General features: G+C 41.1%; 1 protein-coding gene across 1 annotated transcript in view; it reads right to left on the reverse strand.

Annotated features, from left to right (window-relative positions):
• Positions 1-17,547: 17,547 nt before the first annotated feature.
• Positions 17,548-23,949, reverse strand: part of LOC147612883 (Zn-dependent exopeptidases superfamily protein) — a 112,501-nt gene continuing 106,099 nt past the window's right edge. Inside the window, exons 12-13 of the mRNA XM_086782152.1 lie at positions 18,394-18,778; positions 17,548-18,298 (exon numbers count right to left, since the gene is read on the reverse strand). Of these exons, the coding sequence (XP_086638278.1) occupies positions 17,958-18,298; positions 18,394-18,778 (726 nt within the window). The 3' untranslated portion in view covers positions 17,548-17,957. The remainder of the gene's footprint in view (positions 18,299-18,393; positions 18,779-23,949) is intronic.

Consider the following 23,949-nt stretch of genomic DNA (forward strand, 5'->3'; position numbering starts at 1 on the left):
TGATTATCAACTTTCCTTGATCTAATTATCAAAATTTTTGTTCCACAATCAACCAGGTTAAGAGTACAATTACTCTACTTTTCATACTGACATAACTTCTAAGTCTCGGCCATTACTTGGCTCAGTTAAAGGCAACTTTTTCTCGACTTAATTCAATTAAGTCTATATTTCCGTTCTCTTTTGGATCCTCGATCCTTTTAAGAATTCCAGATTCCTTTCCCAGGGAATCTAAGAATAAGTCAGTCATCACAAGTATTTACATTTCATCCAACTAAGCATGTTTCTGGTCTTTTTCTAGGAAATCCCTTTTCCTGTTCATAGTGTACTTAAGATTCCATTTCTCGAGAATCTAGACGTATACTTCATAATTCCAAAAGTTAAATATGTTCATGATTCCTCTTTCCGATTAAAATTTATCCATGTTTTCTCGATGTATTCCTATGAATATTTCCACATTCTTTTCTCTAATTTTCCAAAATAAAATATGCTCAATATTCTTCTTTTTGAATAAAAGATTTATGCATACGACCTCATGGGATTTACAAAATCAAATATACCCATAATTCCTCTTTCAGCAATAAAACATTTATGCACACATACTAATTTATTTTTATCTAAATGAATTATATTCATAATCCTTTCCATAATTCTCATAAATTGAATGAATCTAGAAAATTTGTGCATAACCTTCTTTATTTTTCTAGCAAATGAATGATGCTCAAAACTCCACATTTCGCATAAAATGTATTATGCATAAATTCATTTTCTAATGATAAAAATTCTACCATAGTTTCCCCGCATTTTCTATGAAATGAGAATGCTCAAAATTCCACTTTTAGCATAAAAATCATTATGCATAAATGTGTTCTCTAATGATATAAATTTTACCATAGTTTCCCTACATTTTCTATAAAATGAAAATACTCAAAATTCCACTTTTAACATAAAATTTATTATGCATAAATTTAAATTCATTTTCTAAAAATTTTACCATAGCTTCCCCGTATTTTCTATGAAATAATAATGCTCATAATTATACTTTTAGCATAAAATTTAATTTATGCATAAACCTTCATTTTCTAATGATAAAATTTTACCATAACTTTCCCGTATTTACTATGAATTGAGAATGCTCAAAATTACACTTTTAATATAAAAATTAGTTTATGCATAAATCTAAGCATAAACATAAACATTAATTCATCTAAACAATAACATAAATCAAGAAAAGCATGGTTTTAAGAGGAAACCCATAAAATAAAATGCTTCCCAAGCATGAGGGAGGTTAGGAAGAAGATTAACATAAAAAAAGAGAATAAACTTTATTGTTTAGGCTTACCCTTGGTTTGCTTGATTCTTCACCTTGCAAAAGATGTGTAGCCCTCAAAGAAGAGGCTTAGCCACCAAGAAAAGAGGGTAATCTTTAAGAGAAGAAGAGGTTTAGTGAAGCACCAAAGCTTCACAATGGAGAGGCAAGGAAGAGGAAAGACAAAAATACACTAAAATGAAAATTACACTAGCAATGGAATTACTCTCAGATGAAAATACAAAGGAATGGAGGTCTATTTATAGGTGAGGGAAGCCACCAACCATGCCCAACTGGGATCTAGAGGCTTCCAGCTTCAGTTTGATCCAATTTGGACAAGTTTTGCTCACTTTTTGATCTAGTTTGGAAGAGGAGAGATGAGAGATGAAATATCTAGCCACTTTATGATATTTTTGAATAAAAAATACCTCCTTGATGTGATTTCTAGGCGCATTCTTGATGAAGGGTTTTCCCTCTCTCGAGGTGTCATAAAGCCTCCCAAATGTTTCCTAAAATATCTGAAAGGAACCTTCACCTCATGTGAGCCTTTCTTTATTATTTTCTTGTGGATAATTCTAAATTTTTTTATTTTTCTTTTATTTTTATTTTCCAACCTTAATGAATAAGGATATCACATTTTTAAATTCAAAATAATTTAATAAGGCTTAGAACTTTGAACTAGGGGACTCCTTGGTTCACCCACCGTCCAAATCTAATGCAACTTAGGAATTTCTGATTAAAATTCTGTTTTAGGGGATCTCTTTCTATTGGCTGGAAGAAAATATTTATCCAAAAATATTTCAAAATTGTATTACCTCTCTCTAGAATATTTTCTCTCTTTAGACCAAAACAGGGTTAAACAAGATCTTTTTCCATTTCTAAAGGGCCAGTCTTGGGCCTTGAGAAATCCATTTGCCCAGGTGCTTAAGGGTCCTCTAGAAGTTAGGCCAGCATTGGAGGACATGGTTGAAGGGTTAGCCTCTGGTTTAGTTTGTGTTGGTGATATGGGAGCTATGGGGTCGCTTGGGAGGGTTGAACTACTAGACTTTGTTGAGCACGAATCTCAATTTCTTCTTTCATTGAATTAATAGCTTGCCACATGGCTAGTACTCTTTCAACTTTCTCTTTGGTTCGGCCGTCAGGCATAAGGTTTTGGTTAGGGGCGGTGTCCGGGCTAGCGTCACTACTAGCTAGTTTTTTGCTAGTAGCAATGCCTGGTCGACTTAGGTCTTGAGCTTCATCTAAGGAACCACACAAGGATGTGGTGTCACCTAGAGCTACCCTAAGGTGTTCTTGTATGCTCGTAACCATTCCCTCTAGGAACATAGAGTCCATGGCCAACTGGCTTGATCCAATTGGAAGTGTCACAGAGGTGTTCTCAGCCATTTGCCGCTTCTGAGTGTGTTAATAAGCACCCTTGGTGTGAGGGGAATTGAGCTGCAGAAGAGGGAGAGAATACGAAGGCAACTCAATACTCAAGAGTCAGGAATGCGATCAATATAGGCTTGGATTAGAGCAAAACATGACTGATGAGTCATGAAACGACAAAGATGGCAGGGGAGGACAAGGGGGAGCAAGGGAGAGCAACTCTCTCTCTCTCTCTCTCTCTCTCTCTCTCTAGAAATTTCTCTCCCCTTTGGTTTTTTTTTTGTTTTCCTTCTTTTTTATTTGGTTTCTCTCTCTCTCTCTCTCTCTCTCTCTCTCTCTCTCTCTTCTTCACTACGCCATGATTCTTGCTACCAAACTCAACCAAAGTGAATTTAGTTTACATGCAAAATTGGTGTAAATTTTATAGGTCAATGGGCTGATTTGCATGCGAATCTATTTCTTTGCATTGGGAAAATTGAGGTCAGTGGGAAAGGTGGAACTCGGAAGCACGCGAGGCACCAATCGTCCACGAATGAATTCGGAATTCCGAATGCATCCTCATAGGCAAAAATCACCTTTATGCCATTTACAAAAGCCATGTTTTATTTTCTAAAGAAAGAAAAAAAAAACCTCACCGAATTTTAATCTAGCAAATTGTTTTAAAAAAACATGATGCACCGGGCTACTACAAGCTTCTAGAGTCACCGTCTGTCCTACTCATCTTGACCATCTTCCAAGCGAAAGCTTCAGCTTTCCTAATCATGGCGGAGAGGTCCGTGGACCCGGCCTGCTGAGCAGAGAGGGGCCAGCGCTTTTTTTTTTTCTTAAAAAAAATGCAAGAGGGAAGCCTATGGGTTTTTTTTAAAATAAACAAAATAAAAGTAATAGAGAGAAACAGCTGTTTGGGGCTTTTTTTTAATAAATAAATGCAATAGAGAGAAATAGTTGGGGATCTTCTTTTTTTTTTTCAAAAAAAAGGTAAGGGGTCTGCACCTCCCCACCATTTACCTTAAATCACCCAATTTCATGCTCAATTGGTGATTTTCAAAGAGGAAAATTTTTAAAATTTTTAGCACAATCTTCTTTGATCCTTGCACCAAAATCAAGCATAAATCTTGCCAAATCGTGCGCACGAATAGCTACTTAGACTAATTAACATGCTCCAAACACGATGGCAATGTTCTTTTTTTCCAATTTTGACAATTTGAGAGCTAAAGGAGCTCTCTCTTTTTTGTCCTAGGCTAGTAGCTCTAACCTTATGATCCCATGGCGTACCTTTTATATACAAGTAGCAATCGTACATGTAAAATAATCCTACAAGAGAAATATGAATTCTCTAGTGCCTAGGCCAGTCAAAATATGTTGTTGGCTGACCCCGCGGTGTCATAGAATTCTTCGATAGCACTTAACAGACATCTTGCCTCCCATGGTGGGTAGACTATCCCAAGGGCTCTAGAGTTTTCTCAAAGCTAAGCAGTTTTAAAGTAAGTAACGCTATATGTGTTTCTGTACGATTTTTTAAGTTTATACTGGGAGTTTGTTTAGTTACTATATGGGTTGGATGATGCAGGAGCAAAGAAGGGTAAGAAGCTAGCCATTGTGCGTAGCAACCCAAGGAGAAGGGCATGAAGGTTCTCCCACAAACAGATGCGTCTCTATCATTTGCCATCCTCACAGCCACATCCACATCCACAACGATGATAGCGTAAAAGAGACGATGAGAAGGGAAAGATGATAGAAAGGCCCAAAAAGAGGACACAGCAAGAGTGAGAGGGGGAAGATGACGATGAGGAGGGCGCCTTGATGATGCTGAGGAGCATGCTATGATGATGAAGGGAAAGTTAACCTAAAGGCCCAAAAAAGAGGACATGGCCAGAGTGGGAGGGGAATATGATGATGAGGAAGAGCACCACTGATGATGTTAAGGAGCATGATGATGACATCTATGAGACCAGGAGTCCCATGTAAGAGGTGATGAAGAGATGATTACAAATGATGAGAGTAAAGATCAAGGGGATGAGAGTAAAGATCAAGGGGATGAGAGTCCAAAGGAAGATGAAATATACCTATTGGGATTAAGTAAGTGTACTCAACATCTTTTTGTTTTATCACAAGTTTATTATTTATGTATTGATAATAACATTTTGTGCTTCTCCTTGTTATATGTAGACTTTAATTCAAAAGTGGTGGACCTTCTCCACTTGGAACTAAACTTCAACATTGATCACCTTCGTCTCATGGTATGGGGAAAGAGAAAACATAGGTATGATCTCTACCATCAGGGAGAAAATGGACTATAAAATGGCTAATCAAAAAATTAGTGCTAATCAAGATATCCACCAATGGGAAGGGGGGGGAGTGCACATTCTATCCACTAGCTTTAGTTATAAAATATAGGGTAGTTATTACATTTCTTAGCCTTGTCCCCCTATCTTCCACCTCTCTCTAGAGGTCACACCAAAGTTCAAGGCAAGGGTCAAATCTCCTTTTTGAAATGACATGGGCCAACATTTTTAAATAAAAAAGTGCAGCTCGGCCAAAAAAAATTGAAAAATTTAAAATTTTGGTTTTCCCTCCAAAAACGTGTTTTTACCTCAAGAAAGGCTACCAAATCATATTCTATGGTGGGAAACCCATTTTTCAAGCTTATTTCAGCTCTCTAAGCTCTTAATCTCTCTCTAACTCTCTTCCACAAGCTTCTTTAATCTTCTATCATTGCATAATCATCTCTAAAGCTATTGTACCCTCCTAATCTCATTTTGCTCTCTTTTGCTCACCCATACCAAACTTTAATATTCTATTGCTTCATAATCTTTTGTTTCTTCATAATCTTCTATTTCTTTAATCATTTCTTAAGTTGTTGTGCCCTCTCTTTTCCTTCCTCTTCTTCATCCATACATCTCATTATGCCTACCTCTAGTAAGAGACCAAGTGATTCTATCTTTGAATACCTTCTCTACAACACTACAGATGATGAAGGTGAGTGGATCGGGCATCCATTTAGGGTAAAAGATTGGGTTTATATGCAACCAAGTGCCACAGGTCCTCATTGAGTTCTTAATAACCGTGGTGCTTTGGAACACCATTGGAAGGGAAGGATTCTTCATTTCAAGAAGGATAAGAATGGAGAAATCAAGGCAATAATACAACATGTCTACATGGCTATAGACATGTATCTTCCTCTTTCCATGGAGAGGAATAGGCTCCCTTGCCAACTGTAAGTATATGGTTGTAATTTTATTTGGAAACGGCTTGTTTTGTTTTACTAATTATGGTATGTGGGTTGCAGACATTTTCCCATCAAGCTATATTGAAGAACAACCTTTGAGAAGCTTCACTGGTATGTTTCGTGCTTTTCATAGTACAATAGGTGAGCTAATGTTTCCAGGTGAGAATCATAGAGCCCTCTTCAACAAAAATATATTCTTTTATACACACTTTTACAAAGTCCCTTCTCGGCCGATAGAATATGGTAGCCTTGAGGAGATCCCTGTGGACTCTTTACATAGTGTAGAGTGGCCAGTTCCAGATAGGTGGAGTGTTAATGCTTTAAAAAACAAGATGTATTCTGACATACACTCCTCCTTAAAATTCTCTAAGGCCTCTAAGTCTGTGGGGCTTGGATGGTTTGCCCCAATCCATCTATTTGTATTTATTGTAACATACCCATCTTCACTAATAAAGAAATGTCCATGTCATAGATGAATTTATGAGTTTTTATGGTATAAAAATCAATGATTTTATCAAATGAGCCATTTTTACTTAGAATCTTCAAATTTCAAGCCCAAATTTGGAATCTGAGCGTGATTTTACCCTAATATAAGATTTTACAGCATCCAAAATGGACACTGGATCAAGCTTATACACAAATTTTGGTTATTTTTAGTTAAAAGCGATGACCTTTAAACCTTAATAAATGTACGACCGGGCATCCGATTGACGAACGGTCTCTGCACCCCAATGACTAGGGAAACATCCTGGATTTAAAAAAAAAAAAATTTGCTCCCCTGGGCAGTTCGTCATGCAAATCGAGGCCGACACCCCAAATTTGGAGACCTCATCCCAAAAAAGGGACCGTACACACTCACCTGGGTGCCCCGTACAATGGCCGGACAAGAACCAAATGTTGGCCACCCATTGTGTGGTCCACATGCACCGCTACGTGGACACCCATGCTGCCTCTGACCAGATAAGGTACATGCGTACCACTCCTTTCCCTGTTAACCGCCACCGTACCTTTTCCCTAGAGCCATGCAGGCCACTGATCCACATCCTTTACCGGCACACCGTCCCTTCGACCGTACTTTGCACAGCGCCCACACCCGTACCCCATAGCTCCATGGGCAGCATTTCTGCGTAGCCTATACTCTGTCATGTCGCTGTCTGTACCTCCCTCTACCCCTGCGCAGTGTACTTGCTGTAGTGCAGCTGCCCCTCTCAACACCCCCTCATCTGCCACTTTTCAGATAAGGCAACTTTCCTCTACTCCCCCCTTGTTAGAAGGCAGTGTCCTTAGCTCTTCTCCCCCCCTCTAAAGAGACTTACAGTAGCACCTCTCTTCTCTTCAGCAAAACGTTTTTGTTAAGGACATCTCACAAATCCCCCCCCCCCCCCCCCCGATTTGTGTGGACTTTAACAAGAGGTTTTGACCTTAGAGAGGATTCATGCGCTGTGGTCTTTTTCTCATACGATGCGCGAACGATCTCGGAATTGAGATCTGACTGGAGCATTACGACCGCGAGAGGACAGCGAGCACTACAAGGCGACGTCCAAGATGGCCCCATCCTAAAAACACTAGAATATTACCTCGGGAGGAGCACGAAGATGCTCCTAATGCGGCTCCAACCCTCCTGTTACAACCTCCTCAAAGAAATGGTGGCCAGGTTAGCTTGGTTATCTTTTAAAGAAGAGTTTTTTTTCTTTAATATTAATGTTAATAAATGTGTATCTTTTTCTTTAAAAATAAATAAATAAATTGTATGAAGCTACGATTTGAAGTGATGCTGTATTCAATGAATTGTATTGAAATTGTTCTTTAAGAGAAAGAGAGTAAGTTTTTCCTGGCTTCGATGCTAACTCTGTTCCGTGCTTGTGTAGCTGGGCAGTGTCGTTATCTTTAAGAGAAAGAGTGTAAGTTTTTCCTAGCTTCAACGCTAACTTTGTTCCGTGCTTGTGTAGCCGGGCGGCGTCGTTAGCAAAGCCCGGGAATGGCCCAAGGTATCCCTCATACCATTGGGAGATTAAGGTTCACTGATTGAGGCAAGAGATTATGATGTTGGCTAGTTCTGAGGGCCGAGGCTAGTGCGGTGAATAAGCCCACCCTAGTGCATAGACATCCCTCTGAGGGACGGGAGGATCGAGCGACGGAGCTTGAGAGGGTGACAGGCCGGCTTGAGTCCTCGCCAGCGGTCAACGGTGAGGTGTATGGTCCCGCAGGGTTTTGCCCAGCATGTAGAGGCTGGAAGGCCGAATTCTAGATCATCGACAGTATAAAGGAAAATAATAAGAGAGCCGGTTTGGCTTGTATGGGATTGATTCATGTATAAACTTTTTTTTATAAATCTCGTCTTTGGCATTATTGTACTATGGCAAAGGGCTGTTTTAACAAACCTTGTGAAAAGGGCCTTAGTTAAGGAACATGTTTATTTATGTCAAACAGTGTGGTAGAATTAATTAGAAAATAAAATTGACGCATGAGTAGGGTGGAAAGTGGGAGGATGGAATGCCCCAATGGCACCATCCTATGGACGGGTGGACCCGATTAGTCGGGTAGCTTTCCAACAGATTAAGTGAAAGCCCTACGCTAGATAAATAGGTTCTCGAGCAATTCTATTCTAGAAGACTAGGCCAACGGCTGTGCCTTGCATGGATGAGGAAAAAAGCGTTGTCTCTAGGAATCAAGACTAGTAGTTGTCCAAATTATGATCAATTACCCTATGGGTGATTTGATTTTTAGAAGATCACGCTCCCCCTGCGGGATAGGACTAGGTCTTACCTATGAATTGTATCCTTGAATCTCTGCATAGTCAAGGTGTCGATGAATAGGAAATTTTCTCCAAGTTAAGACTTAGTGGACTATCTTAAGTGTTTCCCCTATTTTGGAAGGGGGGAACCTTACATTTATGTTCTCTAAGCTTTCTCCACAACCCACCCCAACAATGTTTATTTGCACGAAATTACAAATTGAACAAATTGAACAAATTGACAATGTCTTGGGTATTGGATGGAATATTATGGAGGGGTTACACAAAGGTGACATCTACTTGTGTAAATTGGTGCCTTCAAGTGTGACCTTTCGATACTTGAAGACTTGTCAGAGCTTATCCATTCGATTCTTCTATGAACGATGGATGAAGAAGAATGGGGAGTGGGTTCCCTTGCAATCAAGTGAGAGTGTGGATACACCCATAGATTTATCTATGACTCTTCCTGATGGTTCAATTGAGGTGGTGAATGTAGTAATGAATGGATCTTAGGAGATATTCGGGAGCATTTGCTCATTCTGGGATTTCAAGATGTCCAAGAAGCAAGCATCAAGATTGGCCGATGAAAGGTGAGCTTTGATATTTGTAAATTTGCATTACTTTGTGTTTTTGAATATGTTGTTTTATTTATTACACTTGTGTCTCCTTGTTTAGATTGGAAGATGTTTGGAGAATAGCTTAAAGGTTTGCAAAGACTGCAGTAACGGTGGGTGCAAATTTCAACTTCAAAATTAGTGTCACAAGTCGTCGAGGGGCTATTTGCCTTTTTTTAATAATTAAGATGGTTTTGTATCAAACCTATTATAAAATGATGGTTTCTTGTGTGAATGACCACTTGTGTTATGTCTTGTCGATTTAATTTATATCTTTATATAAATTTGGGATTATTTACTGGTCACTTATGCTATATTCTTAAATGCCTAATGTTTAATTTATAGGACCTCTCTCATTTTCTAACACTTTGTTTTGAAGATCCTCTCTCTTTCAGCACTCATCACTCCATTTCTAGCATTCGTTACTCCCTTCTAGCATGGACCCAAACATGGCATACGAGAGGTTTCTTGAGTTCTTAAAGAGGATTGAGTGGCCTGATAGAGAGGAACTTTTCTTTATCTTCTCCCGCGAGATTGACTTTTGAACGACCATCCTCTTGGCAGCGTACAAGAGGACTATACAAGTACTCTTGACTACATGAAGGAGTACATGAGACCCTGGACTATCAAAGCTACCATAGGAGGACGATGATTGGGTGCCATGCAATCTCCTGCGATATATCAACAAGAATGACTTGAATGCCCTCAGGAGGTTGCAAAAAATCCAAGATATTGTGCTCCTTGTGATGGTCACTACAAGCAGATCACCAAGGAGGAGATGCTTGCACTTCACAAGGGGAAGATTGGCCTTGATTTCCTCTCTTGGTTTGCCACCTTCATATACCTTTGTGGTGAGCAAGACTCTGATGAAGAGCGTTCATAGGATGCAAGAATCGCCTCACCTTTGCACCGCTCATTGACACTTGTTGAGCAACAATATGATGTGTCCTAGACTTCTTAAGATCTTTCACAATCTTTACATTCCTGCCATGCACTCCCAGAGAGTTGAGGAGCTCCTCCACTTGCTTTATTGCTTGGGCTGACTGGCTGCATAGTGAATGCATAGTCAATGTGAAGCTTAAGCAACTTATCAAAAATCCTTATCATGGCATGCAATGTGCAAAAGTGTATATTTTCCATTGGGAAAGGAATAATTGGTGCCCAATTTGGATCCTTGTGTCCCTATTAGGTGTTGCATGTAAATCGGAAGACAAGATCCCCTCCACCCATCGGATCTCATCCTCGCTCTTTGGCTTGAGAATTGACCGCTTCGTGCACAATGGACACAGATGGAGGCATTGTGCACTATTGTCACAATTACACATGCATTTTATGGTCTTCAAATCACCACCTAGATGCCAATCCACACGAAAGGAGCCCACACCATCCACTTCAAGCTCCTCCCCATTCATCTGTTGTTTGATGACTTCTAGAATTTGAGGGCATCGTTGAAGCATCCAATTCAACACCTCAGTGTTCTCCTTTGGAACATCAAAGGCTCCACCAATTATCCTTCTCAGATTGAACACTATTGAAAGAAGGGATTTTATCCTTGTCCTTTGTATATGCCATTGCTTCATTCATATATATGACTCCCATTCGCTCTCCAATCTTTTCCCTTTTACTACTTGAGCCTCATCTAACTTCAGTATAAGCGATAGGACTCACTCCGATTCTACATATCACATAAACCAAGCCAAACAACACAAGTAATTCATGTCATTGATAAGGGAAATTTATAAGTTAAACGATAAATGCTCAAACCCAACCTTGATGTGAAACCTTATAGAATCGGATCATATGTCATTGAAGGTTCTTTAGGTCCACAAAGCAGGTTGTTTTATGTGTTGTACTGTACTTCAAGCCTATCCTTGGACTTAGGATCTAAAACTATTGTTCCTTCTACATGAATATACTCTCACCAAGGATTGATTTAACATCTGCATTGCCTTCTTTTCTAATGATACTTTGTAGGAAGGAGGAACAAAGTGCCCTCGAATCCCTCGGGCACGAAGAGCTCCTTTGATGACTCCATAAACTCCCTCGTAACCCTTGCGAACGACGACTGATGCTGGCTTCATCACATGCATCTTGTGTACATCTCTTTTGTGTACATCCCTTACACTAATAAGCCCCTTGATGTCTTGCATAATGTCCTTTGTAACCACCTCAAGGACCCTCTTGTAATTTGGAGCACGAATGATTGATGTTATCTCTTTGTTCTTTATGTAACCTTGAAAACGTGCATAGTATCTCCCACACTAGATGCATCAACTAAGAAATTCTTGGGACATAATGAAACCACCATTAGATCTATCAGGAAAAACCTTTACATTAACACATATATAAAAATACAAACAAAAAATTCCATGGAAACATACCTTGTTGCCATGACCCTCCATTTCCTTGCGTGCTGCCTTGTACCGAAAGATTTTCAATATTAGAAAGCTTTCGTTTACGCTCACGTGCACCAATTGGTGTGTGCTTCACATGAACACAATGATCTCTTGGTAAGTGTAGAGATCCTCTCAAACATTAAAGAATGTAATCATTTATTTATGAGCTAAAAAAAGAAATGAGTATTAGATGCTAATGTAGGACTTAAAAAGCTCACATCATTCTATGATCTCTCCAGAACCATTTATGACTTGTCTTCATGCGTATCTAGTAAAAACATATGCTTCACAAAAACCTCATCCACTTAAGTGGCCAAACCCCATTAGCTAACCTAAGGTTCTAGTCTCTCCGAATAAATTTAATATTTAAGGCTCTAGCCTGGGTGATAATTAACGTTTAGTGATGAAACTGTGATGATTGTTTGGCTCACCTCCTATATCCTCCTATTACACTCACTTCTAAGCTTATTTCTTTCCACTCTATTGTTTCTTTCCACCTCCTCTATCCTATCACACTATTTTTTCTTTACACTATCCTATTACGCTATTTTTTCTATCCTATTACACTCCATGCTTTAGCCCATTTCTTTCCACTCTCTTTTGCATATTTCATATTTTATCCTTACCATGTACATAAGGATCCATCACTAAAAGCCTAATGTGCAAGGACAAAGGCTTCACATTAGAATTTCTCTAAAATCTTCTTTTGGCCATGCAATAACAATCGAAACCCACTCAAAAGTGGGTAACACGAAGTAGGGTAGAACCATGGAGGAAAAGTGGGTAACACGAAGTAGGGTAGAACCATGGAGGAGGACAAGCCGTTTGAGTTCATTACCGCATTTGAAAGTAATAACAAGAAAGAAAAAAGACATGTCCATTTCTTCCTAGGCAATCAAAGAGCCCGCTTGGAAAACTTTCTTCCTAGGCAATCAAAGAGCTCGCTTGCAAAACTTTCCATGGTATACTGTGTCTAGACCCTCTCTCTTATCTTTATTTTCTAATGACAAATTACATTGCCTCAAACTTAAATCTTTTCTTGTCCATTATATAGCCAAGCACAAATGGCACACTCTATCACATTTTCTTTGATTCTTACTCAACTTTGGTAGTTATGAACTTGCACTGAAACTATATTTAAAAATATGAGATTGAATTCAAAAGCCTTACTTTCGCCCTCACAATGAATGCTCCACAATAACATGAGTCTTGAGTCATAAAAGTGGGTCCAAAATTTTGTCAAAACCCTCTCATGTGACATATCATTGGAAAGATCTTAAAGAGTAGAATCTAGATCTTCAATCTCTAACAAATTTGGAGTTGACATGTTTAAGATATATATAAAATTAAATGGAGTGATTGATTCCCAAAATATGAGTTTTTTTTCAAATTATCTAATAAATGAAGATTAAAATCTAATCTAACTATTGAATTAAACAAAAACATAACTAAGCTACCATGTTTTTGAATAATTCTAAATACATGAAGGAAACCTATTAATCCTTCATTGATTGTATAATTGACAATCTCATTAATTTAAACATGCAAAATTGACCTAATCTAATGTAAAGAAAACCTAAGCCTAAGCTAATGTCTTAACACGTGGATACAAATTGAAATTAAAAACATGGTGGTTTTGGGAGAATAGGCCCCTTGTGTGTCTTTTTCCACCCCCTCCACTATTGTAGCCTCCCTTTGAGAGCGGCTAGCTAGAGAGGTAGCTCCTCATGCATTTTGACCTCACATGAGGCTTCTTTTTGTTCTTGATTTAGCCTCTTTGGAGGATTGTAGTATGCACTAAATAAATGATTTCATTAGTCCAATGGAAAGCTTGCCTTAGGAAAAAAAAGATTCTCCATATCCCAATTATGTAAAACATTAATATGTGGGGAGGATATGAGGTTTCCATGCCCACTAGCATCAAGGAGACTCCAAGAGAAGATGTGGCTGACGACTTCCTTTCTTGAAGAAACTCCAATTGGAGCTACTAATTACTGGTGGTCTACAAAATTTTCCAAACATTTTTCCCTTCTATATGTGGACTATGGACCCAAGCCCAAGTGCACAATCTAAGACTTGCAGAATTAAAGCTACAAAGAAACACAATCAATGTGTATTGCTAAATTCATAATTGTCTGCGGGACACGTGCCGCACCAACCGGATGTATAGCATGGAACGGGATGAGATGAAACGAAAGAGAAATGGGTTTTTTTCGAATCTCGTTTTGGTTCAACCAAAACGGCCCTCCAGCAAAAAAAAATTGCCTGTTTTTTAATCCGTGGCACCGTGGGCTGGTGGGCCGCCTTAGGCGGATGATATAAGCTCTCTCTCTCTTTCTCTTGCTTTCGAGTCTCTCTCAAGGCTCAAGCCTCAAGCCTCACTAAAACTCTCTCTCTCTCTCTCTCTCTCTCTCTCTCTCTCCCCCCCTACCTCTCTCAAGCTCTCTTCCTCCCGAGTCCCGCCCTCTAGGGCCTAGGCTCTAGCCTCTAACTCTCCCTCTCCCTCAAGCTCTCTCTCTCTCAAGCAATGAGGTCCGGAGGAAAGGAAAAGCATGAGGCTTTTGCCTTATATACCACCACTGGTGAGAAACCTACCGCCGGCAATTCGGAGTCATAGAAATGGACGTGCAACTTTTGCAAGAAGGGCTACATAAGTAGCGCCACGAGGCTCCTTGCCCGTGTCCAAGCTTGGTGGGGAAGTAGCGCCGTGCAAGGAGATTCCTCAAGAAATTACAGGTGGTATAATGAAGAGCTCATCCATAACCAAGGCAAAGGTGGACGTGGGGGAGCTTCCATGTCTTGTACCTCTGCATCCACGACTTCTTCCCCCCGTCGTCCCAGCTCCAGCTCCGCCTTGGGCGGTTCCAACTTCCAATCAAAGAGGCCAAGGGAGGAGAGCTCTCCAGTAATGAGCCAAACCCCCATCAGTGCAAACATTAACAACCTCAACTATGTGAAGGCGAAGATGAAAGCCGCGAATGAGAAGATTGCACGCACGGTCATCGATTGCAATCTCTCCTTCCATGTACTCAAGGTTCTACAATGGCACAAAATGGCGAATGGCATGGTATCACCTACCATGAGATGCGCACCACCTCGCTCAATGACGAGAGGCAAAGGATCAACGATAAACTCACACCCATGTGTGAAGAATGGGCGAAGTATGGTTGCTCTATCCTCTTCGATGGATGGAGTGATCAGAAAAAGAGGGGTATCATGAATATCCTTGTTTCATGTGCTCTCGGCACATACTTCTTACGTGCTCTATCCTCTTCGATGGATGGAGTGATCAGAAAAAGAGGGGTATCATGAATATCCTTGTTTCATGTGCTCTCGGCACATACTTCTTATGTGCCGTGGATACCGAAAAGGTGGGGCAAAAAACATCCGAGGACTTTATCTATCGTCATATACGGCAAGCCATCATAGAGATATCTACTATGTCACATGTGCATTGCGATTTAAGTTTAAACTCTCAAGTCTCAACTCTCTAGTATCTATGTTCAAGATTCTAAGAATGTCATTGCATTTGCCATTGTGTTACATGTAGGTCGAGCATGAAAATATCATTCAAGTCATCCTGGGACGTTTGGTAGAGGCGGAGTTCCCATCCATTGTATGGACTCCTTGCACCTTCGATTGTCTAGACCTACTCATGGAGGATGTGGGGAAGCTAGAGTGGGTGAAGATGGTGGTCACACAAGGCCTACCCATTGTGAATTTCACAAAGAAGGTAAAGGTTCTCGCTATGTTTTGCAATAGCCCTCTTCCACGCGGTTTGCGTACATGTGCCTTCTTTTGGAGCGGCTATACGACATGCAACCGAAGCTCCAGATGATCGTGGTCTCCCTGGATGTCATTGCATGGCTAAGAGAGGAGATAGTGACTAGTGCGGACGAGGCCCAAGCCATTCAATTGCTATGCATGAGGGAGTCCTTTTGGCACGAGGTGTGTGCCATTGTCATTGTGATGACTCCCTTGTATAGGGTTTAGCACATGGCCAACATGGAGGACTCCTCCTTGGGAATACTCACCCACTTCAAGTGAGAGGCTCTAGCAAAAGATTCGTGCGACCACTGTGCTTGATGAGGAGGACCCCGACATTCCTATGGAGGAGATTAGGTAAACCCATGTCCCATGTTTTCAAATCTTGTTTTCACATCTCTTTCTCGTTCCTTAACCTTAAAGTGATCTTTTTGCATTCTAGGGATCCCACCGCTCCTCCACCAACTCCACGACGCAATAGGATTGTGGCGCTTGTGGAGTGGAGGTGGTGAGACGGATGCATAGACTTATTCATGGTCTCGTAGCCTTGTTGCATCCCACCTACAAAGTACCAAGGCTCTTCACTGATGTGATGAGGAGCTACTTTCCGATTAGGATACCTACTTGCCAAGGATACGTCCTGTCCACAAGCAAAGAGACTTGCTCCAAGAGCTCATTCGATATAATGATCAGAGGGGACTGCTTTCACGAACCCACTTTTTGCTCGAGCAAAGAGTCAATGGTCTGACCACTTTTTTGGTACAAATCATTTTGTTATCAAATGGCTCACGTGCAAAAAGTGGCTTTGAGAGTCTTGTCACAAGTGACTATTAAATATTTAAGACTTTTTAACTTTATACTCTAGAGTAGTTCTTAGAGTTCAAAGTTCAATTTATGAATGATGATTCATAGCATATTATAAATAATGAGTTGTGACTAATAATTTATAAATGTTTGAACTTTGCTTTCATGTGTGTTGACGAGTTCAAATTGACAATAGACACTCTTAAGAGTGTCCACAAGAGCGAGAACCAGATGAGGAGGTCATATATGCTGATCTCTACAGGGAGCTAAAGGAGATTGACCATTGAGTTTCTTGCACTCGTAGAGGTCGTGCAACTGGAGGTGGCACACGAGTAGAAGGTTGCGGATGCATTGTTTGACGCCTTACTTAGACCACAGTGTCTACATATGTGAGCCATGGCTCCGGGTCAACTTTGCGAAGCTCTTTAGCACCTATTGCTAAAGAAAAGGGTGCTTCTATTGCAAGCATCAAAGAGCCCGAGTATGATGACAAGGACCATGTCTTTAGCGAGGACAATTTTGGATTGTCCTTCGATGATGGGAACACCTTTAACGAGGGCATTCTTTCCCCTAGTGATTTCTCTAAGAAAGAGGACTAGAGTCTAGACATTTTTGTACTTAGTGTTGCACACTTTTTTGTATTTCATATTGAAGGCCACGGGCCACGTCTGTTATTTATGGCATACTACATATGTTCAATGTTCATTGTTCATTACTCTTGAGTTTTTGTACTAGTGTTTAACTTTTTACTATTTTATGACAAGTTATAACTTGTCTAGACTTTGCATCTCTGAATGTGCACAAATATCTTTTTTTCAAGTGTTTTTTAAAGTGGATCGTACCTCAATTAAACTTATTTTTCAAAATTTAAAGTCTCATAGCAGTAGCATTTTTTCCTACCCTCATTTCATACTTGACAACTACGGCTAAATTGCACATGATATGATGTAGATCTCATGAAACCTTCTAGCCACAAAGAACACAGACAACTACATAGGAGGAACCATGCACTTCTGTTGGCAAGCCATGAACACAATGATCTCTTGGAAGAATGTAATCATTGATTTATAAACCAAAAAAAAGAAATGACTATTAGATGCTGATGTAAGACTTAAAGAATGAATTTAGAGCCATGAGCTACACTTAGCTACACTTCTATAAGCTTTAACTCATGAAAAAGATCACAACAATCCTTGAAAAATTCCACATTATTCTTTGATCTTTCTAGAACCATTTATGACTTGTCTTCATGTATGTCTAGTAAAAACATATGCTTCACAAGAAACCTCATCCACTTAGTGGCCAAACCCCACTAATTAACCAAAGGTTCCAGTCTCAGAATAAATTTAATATTTAAGGCTGTAGCCTGGGTGACAATGTGCAAATCCAAGGTTCAAACCCTGGCATCTACATCACCTACATATATAATCAATTTCTTTTTTTGAAATAACATTTGAGGCTCCTACATCCCCTCCGGTTCTTTCTCTATCACTATGCTTGGGACTTACTCTGCTGAATACGTATAGCTTCTCCTGCAGATTTGTGTGAGTAGATAGATGTCCATTAAATATACAAAGGGCCTAGGAATGACGAGTCTTTGCTTAAAACAGCACTCAAATCCCCCTACCCCTTCACTTTATCTGCAACAAGGTAACAAGTTATACTACTGAAAAACACATTGTTTGAGTATAATGTCTATCCAAATGCTAAGCTTTCTTTAGCATGCTGTCAACACATGTTTTTATTGGGTGCTAGATGCACTCGGAATCATTGAAAGATTTACTAGGTAAGACAAGGGGTAAGGTGAAGTCGATTTGCCAAAAATTGAGACCCAGCCCGGTAGCTTTTGAAGTGTCCTTTCTAACTTTGGTGTTATTTTGTTCACATCTGTCCTCAACCTCAATAAAAGGCTCTTCTCCAATCCTACATTTGTGGTGCTCTCGGGCGATGAAGATGTCACATTGGACCAGAAAAGAGAGAGCTCAAAGAAGGAAGGGCCCGCCTGGTCAGTAACAAATTGGATGATATGCCACCCATTTACGGAACTCACCGTCCTTCGTGGGGCGAGAATTTCTTTTTCACCTGGTTCACATGCACCATACACACATGATGCTATTATAGTATTCACTTGATTCCAAGCAAGAAGTGAGAACAAGTGATTCAAAAAGTTAAAGTACCTGTTGCTTCTTTAACTGCCTCTAGTTGAAAAGAGCTCAAGTTGGTTGTATTAATGGCTAGCACCCAACGACGAGCCGTTTCCGTATTTACAATTATTGATGCCACTCTGTCACCATTGACTTCTTTTTCCTCAATTACCTTCAAAGTAGGGAACTCGTCCAAGCACGCTTCTTTGCCATCGTGCTCAGTAAAGCTAGTGCACCCATACTTTATGGTATGAGTGACCATGTCAATACCATCCCCTCTCTCACAAAAAAAACCTTCATCTTTGATGAACGATAATTCCCGTGTCAGCTTTCCTGGAGTGAGAGAAGAGACTGAAATATACGAGGATGTTGGTGCCTGCACCTCATTATTTGTCCCCACCTCGACAACATGAACCACCTGTTGCAACCGTTGGCTTTTGTGAGCAAGCTGCTTATATAAATATATGTATGCACATTGCAGTTTAGTCATACTTCTTTTTCAAACTCGTAGCAAATTTCTACAATGGATGGTTCATTGCAAACAAATCCTGCCCTTAGTGAGCTGAAAATCACATCAAGAAAAGCCAATTAAAATCCTCGAACAACAAACACAGAGAACAATACGAGTGTCATCTAGGGCAAAATGACTACAGCTTTTTTTCTCCCAGAAAAAAGGTCCTTTTATTAGTTAAAAATCAGACAGCCATAGGCTAAATGTACATGCTCAGAACCCTCCAAAGGGGCAAAGTAGGAACTAGGGAGGGTGGTTCCCTCCATGGGTAGCTGGTCTCAGAGCGATCAACCATCCAGGAAAAAGTTATAAAGATCAAATCTGCTATGGGTCGAGGATCCAAAAATGGCAGTACGTTAGAACGAAAAAGGTCTCTCAACGCCTTCCTCTCTTCCATCGAAGTCTCTTTTCAGAAACTCGCCGTTAGTGAGGGAGGGGAAAGCGGAACAAGCACACTTGGAGAGCGCAGTACGACAGAGTTGTATGAGCCGGGCCGGGGCAGGGGGGGGGGGGGGGGGGGGGGGGGGCACAATATACTGGCGGCAAGTCATGCCAAGTGACCTCGCCATCCCAATGAGAGAGAAAGGGACCCTGGATGCCATGTGCACAGAAAAGCCTCTCGCAATCTACGCTTACTTCCCTGTAGCTTCCCCCACGGGAGGGATGGCTGAGTCGATGGCGAGGATGATTTGATCTCAGCCTCGTATCCCTGCTGCAAGGCATCTATCATGTGTCTATGGGGAAAGCCGCTTAAAGATGGCCCACTCTCCCAAAGACTGAGTGGGTTCTGTACTGAGGGCCCCCCATGCAATGTGAGAGATTGCCCAAAGGGTGGCCAGTGGGCATCCTGAAGAGTGGCTTCCATATTAACAGCTGGCAGAGCCTCTCCTCATCAAGGATCAGAGGCAACTGGGTGAGGGCTGGCTTGAGGTGACCCCAAGCCTGATGAAACTCGCTACAAATCGGCCCTTGACAGAGGAGTTGAGGCCATGGGAGCGAGGCTCCATGAAGATCCTGAATGGGAGAAGAAGAATCAGGGTTAGAGATTCATGTGGGAGACATACACAGAGAGAACAAGGGAGAGAGAGATCTTTTGTGGGGGGGTTTTTGGGCCATAGGTTCTGTGTGAGCCATGTGGCTGATGTACATTTTTACATATAATATAAAACACCATTTCACGAAAAAAAAAGAGAGAGTTGTGGGGATAAGTCAACTCATGATGATTAGTGTGTGACTCCCCTATCACACATGTATATTGCACTAGTACACATAGTGCACTTAGTACATTAAAAGTACTAAGTGTACTATGTACTATAACTTATGGGCTTGTACACACTATAAGGGTGGGCATAATGCCTTTAACCCAACAACCTCCCACTTAAAGGCAAAGTGCCCTTAAATGAAAGAAAAGAAAAAATCAGCATGTACATGATAATATACAAGGCCATATCAAGGCTGAAACTGGCCTCATCCAATGCCCATCAAGTGTCTGCAATGAGCAAACCGCTCCGGAGGCAAACTCTTTGTCAACAGATCAGCCGGGTTGTCATCCGTGTGAATCTTAACAAGCTGAATTTGCTTGTTCTCTATCACCTCTCTGATGAAGTGATACTTCACATCCACATGCTTCGTCTTTGCATGAAAGACAGGGTTCTTTGCCAACTGGATGGCACTCTGACTATCACAATGCAACAATGGAATATCCCCTGTATAGCCCAAATCAACCACTAACCGAGATAGCCATAATGCCTCCTTGCAAGCCTCTGTGGCTGCAATATACTCGGCCTCTGTAAGGCATCCATCTCTTTACGAGATTTCCCGGCAATCAACATATCATCAACATACAAGATGAGGATCAATAGACTGCCATCCAAAGCTTTCTTGGTGTATAAGCAGTGATCTATGTCACTTCTCCTGAATTTCTGTGATCTCATGAATGTATCAAATTTATGATACCATTCCCTTGGTGCCTGTTTGAGCCCATAAAGACTCTTTTTCAGCTTGCATACAAGCTTCTCCTTTCCACTTACTGCATAACCCTCTGGCTGTTGCATATATATCTCCTCATGGAGATCACCGTGAAGAAAAGCAGTCTTCACATCCATCTGAATCAAGTCCAGATCATCATGTGCAACCAAAGCCAACACAGCTCCAAGTGTGGTCATTTTGACCACTGGAGAGAAGATCTCCTCAAAGTCCACACCATATTCCTGCTTAAAGCCCTTAGCCACTAACCTGGCTTTATATCTTGGCTTTGCATCAGGTGCAACTTTGAGCCTGTAAACCCACTTGCATGGCAAAACCTTCTTGCCTACAGGCAAATGCACCAACTTCCATGTTCCATTTTTGTGCAGAGAATCCATCTCTGACTTCATGGCACGCTCCCAAAGAGCCTTGTCTGCCCTCTGTAAAGCCTCCTTATAACGTGAGGGCTCCCCACAGTCAGTGAGCATCAAGTAGTCAACCCCTGGAACAAACCTGTCAGGGGCTCTGGAGGGTCTAGTGGACCTCCGTTCCCAATGACCATCATTTGCAGGTTGTTGTCCAGCTTGCATATCACCCATTGGTGGCTCCTGTTCCATGCCATAAGGCTGAAATATCATGCCCGGTATTTCTTCTAACTGTGGTATATCCATAGGGATATCTTCTGCCATCTCTGGCTGTCCATTTGGACCATTTTCAGCACCATTTAAGGGCTGGTTTTCCTGCTGTAATGGCTGATTTACAGCCCTTGGTTGTTGTCCATGATGTCCATCATCATCAAAGATGACTCTGCTAGGCTCCTGTTGCCTTGCAGGCTCCTTATACATGCATGTTTCATAAAAAATGACATCATTGCTGCGTATAATCTTTCTATTCACGGGATTCCAAAGTCTATACCCCATTTCACCTCTGTCACCATATCCTAGGAATATGCATTTGTGAGACTTAGGATCCTTATACATGCATGTTTCATCAAAAATGACATCATTGCTGCGTATAATCTTTCTATTCACGGGATCCCAAAGTCTATACCCCATTTCACCTCTGTCACCATATCCTAGGAATATGCATTTGTGAGACTTAGGATCAAGTTTGGTGCGCATTTCCCTGCGTATGTGCACGTACGCAACGCAACCAAACACTCTCAAGTGCTTGTATGACGGAGGCTTCCCTGTCCATACTTGCTCTGGCACTTTCCCACCAAGCCTCGTGTTAGGTGACCGGTTTATAAGGTGAATTGCTGTCATAACAGCTTCAGCCCAAAAACCATGAGGTAACGCAGCATGTGACAACATAGAACGGACCTTCTCCTGAATGGTCCTGTTCATCCTCTCTGCTGTCCCGTTTTGTGGAGGATCATAAGGAGTAGAGAGCTCCCTCTTGATGCCTTTAGCATCACAAAAGTCCTGAAACTGTTTGGACATATTCTCTCCACCATTGTCGGAACGCAAAGCCTTCAGTGTTTTGCCAGTTTGATTCTCAACATGAGCAACAAACTTCTGAAACACTGAGAATGTATCACTCTTCAAACGAAGAGGATAGACCCACACCTTGCGTGTGACATCATCAATAAAAGACACAAAGTATTTTGCCCCTCCCAAAGAAAGCTGAGGCATCTCACATACATCTGTATGCACAAGCTCTAACTGAGCATCTTTCTGTCCAAGAGCTTTCTTGTGGGGGCACTGTAGTTGCCTACCATATATACAATGCTCACAAAACTAAAAATTTGAAAACTTTAGAGAAGGCAAGTAACCCAAACGAGACAATTGCTCCATTCCTTTGACACTCATGTGTCCCAACCGGCTATGCCACATAGAGATTTCCGGCAGCTCGGTTGCATTTACATTAGCATGGTGACAAACACCTGCATGCATGAAATAAAGAGTGTCCACCTTAGAGCCTCTGGCAACAACCAGTGAGCCCTTACAAATCTTCCACTTTCCACGACCAAATGTGGTAACATAATCAGCATCATCAAGCTGTCCAGTAGAAAGCAGGTTCTTCTTGATCTCAGGCACATGCCTGACATCATGGAGCATAAGCTGTGAGCCATCTGAAAACACAAGCCTCACATCACCTCTGCCAAGAATCTTGCATGCATGGTTATCACCCAAATAAACCACTCCTTCATTGCCAGTAGTATACCTGACAAACAAGTCTCTGCAACCTGTGACATGAAAGGAGGCACCTGAATCAATGATCCATGAGTGCATACCATGACCACCTGTAAGAAGTGAATGGGCATCAAGTGAAGACGTAAATAGGACCTCATCCTCACTGCCACCTGCATGTGACACATTGATTTCTTCAATCTTGACTCCACTTTTGCCCTTTGGCTTTACATCTTTGGCTTCATCTTTGTCTTTGCCTTTTCCCTTTTCTTTTTGATCATTTTTCCATTTGTAGCATTGCTTTTTAATGTGTCCCTTCTTGCCACAATAATGGCATTCCAAATCCTTTTTGGAGCGAGACTTGCTCCTTCCCCTTTTTTGGCTTTTTCCCCTTTGCTGGGATCTCCCACGTGCATTCATTGCATTGGACTTTCCAACAGAGTTGTTTTTCCTGTTCATCTCTTCTTGAAGAAGAGCACCCTCAACATCTGCATATGACAGCATAGCATGCGAATTGCTAGTGGCTGTCCTGAATGTGTCCCAACTCTCTGGCAAAGTGCATAACAAAAAAGTGGCTTTGAACTCATCGTCCATTGCCAACTTTTGATTAATGACCTGGCTGACAATACCATTAAACTCATTTAGATGGGCTGTCATAGACGCCCCTTCCTTCATTTGAAGACCTATGAGTTTCTTCAACCAATACACTTTGCTTGAGGCACTTTGTTGGGCATACAAGTCCTGCAATCTCTGCCACATTCCCCAAGCTGTCTTCTCTTCACGAATGCTGAAAAGTAATGAGTCTAACACAGACAACATGATAGTAGATCTTGCCAGCTCATCCATATCTTCCCACTCTTCAGCAGTAAGAGAAGCGGGCATTACACCCCTTTCTTTGATAGGCTTGTGCTGCTTTTTCTGGAGCAACACATTGTAGCACTGGGTTTGCCAAATATCATAATTATGCGAGCCTTCAAGCTT

Source organism: Cibotium barometz, chromosome 44, assembly GCF_041138505.1.
Source record: "Cibotium barometz isolate CiBa-2024 chromosome 44, ASM4113850v1, whole genome shotgun sequence".
In the NCBI taxonomy this organism is placed as follows: Eukaryota; Viridiplantae; Streptophyta; class Polypodiopsida; order Cyatheales; family Cibotiaceae; genus Cibotium; species Cibotium barometz.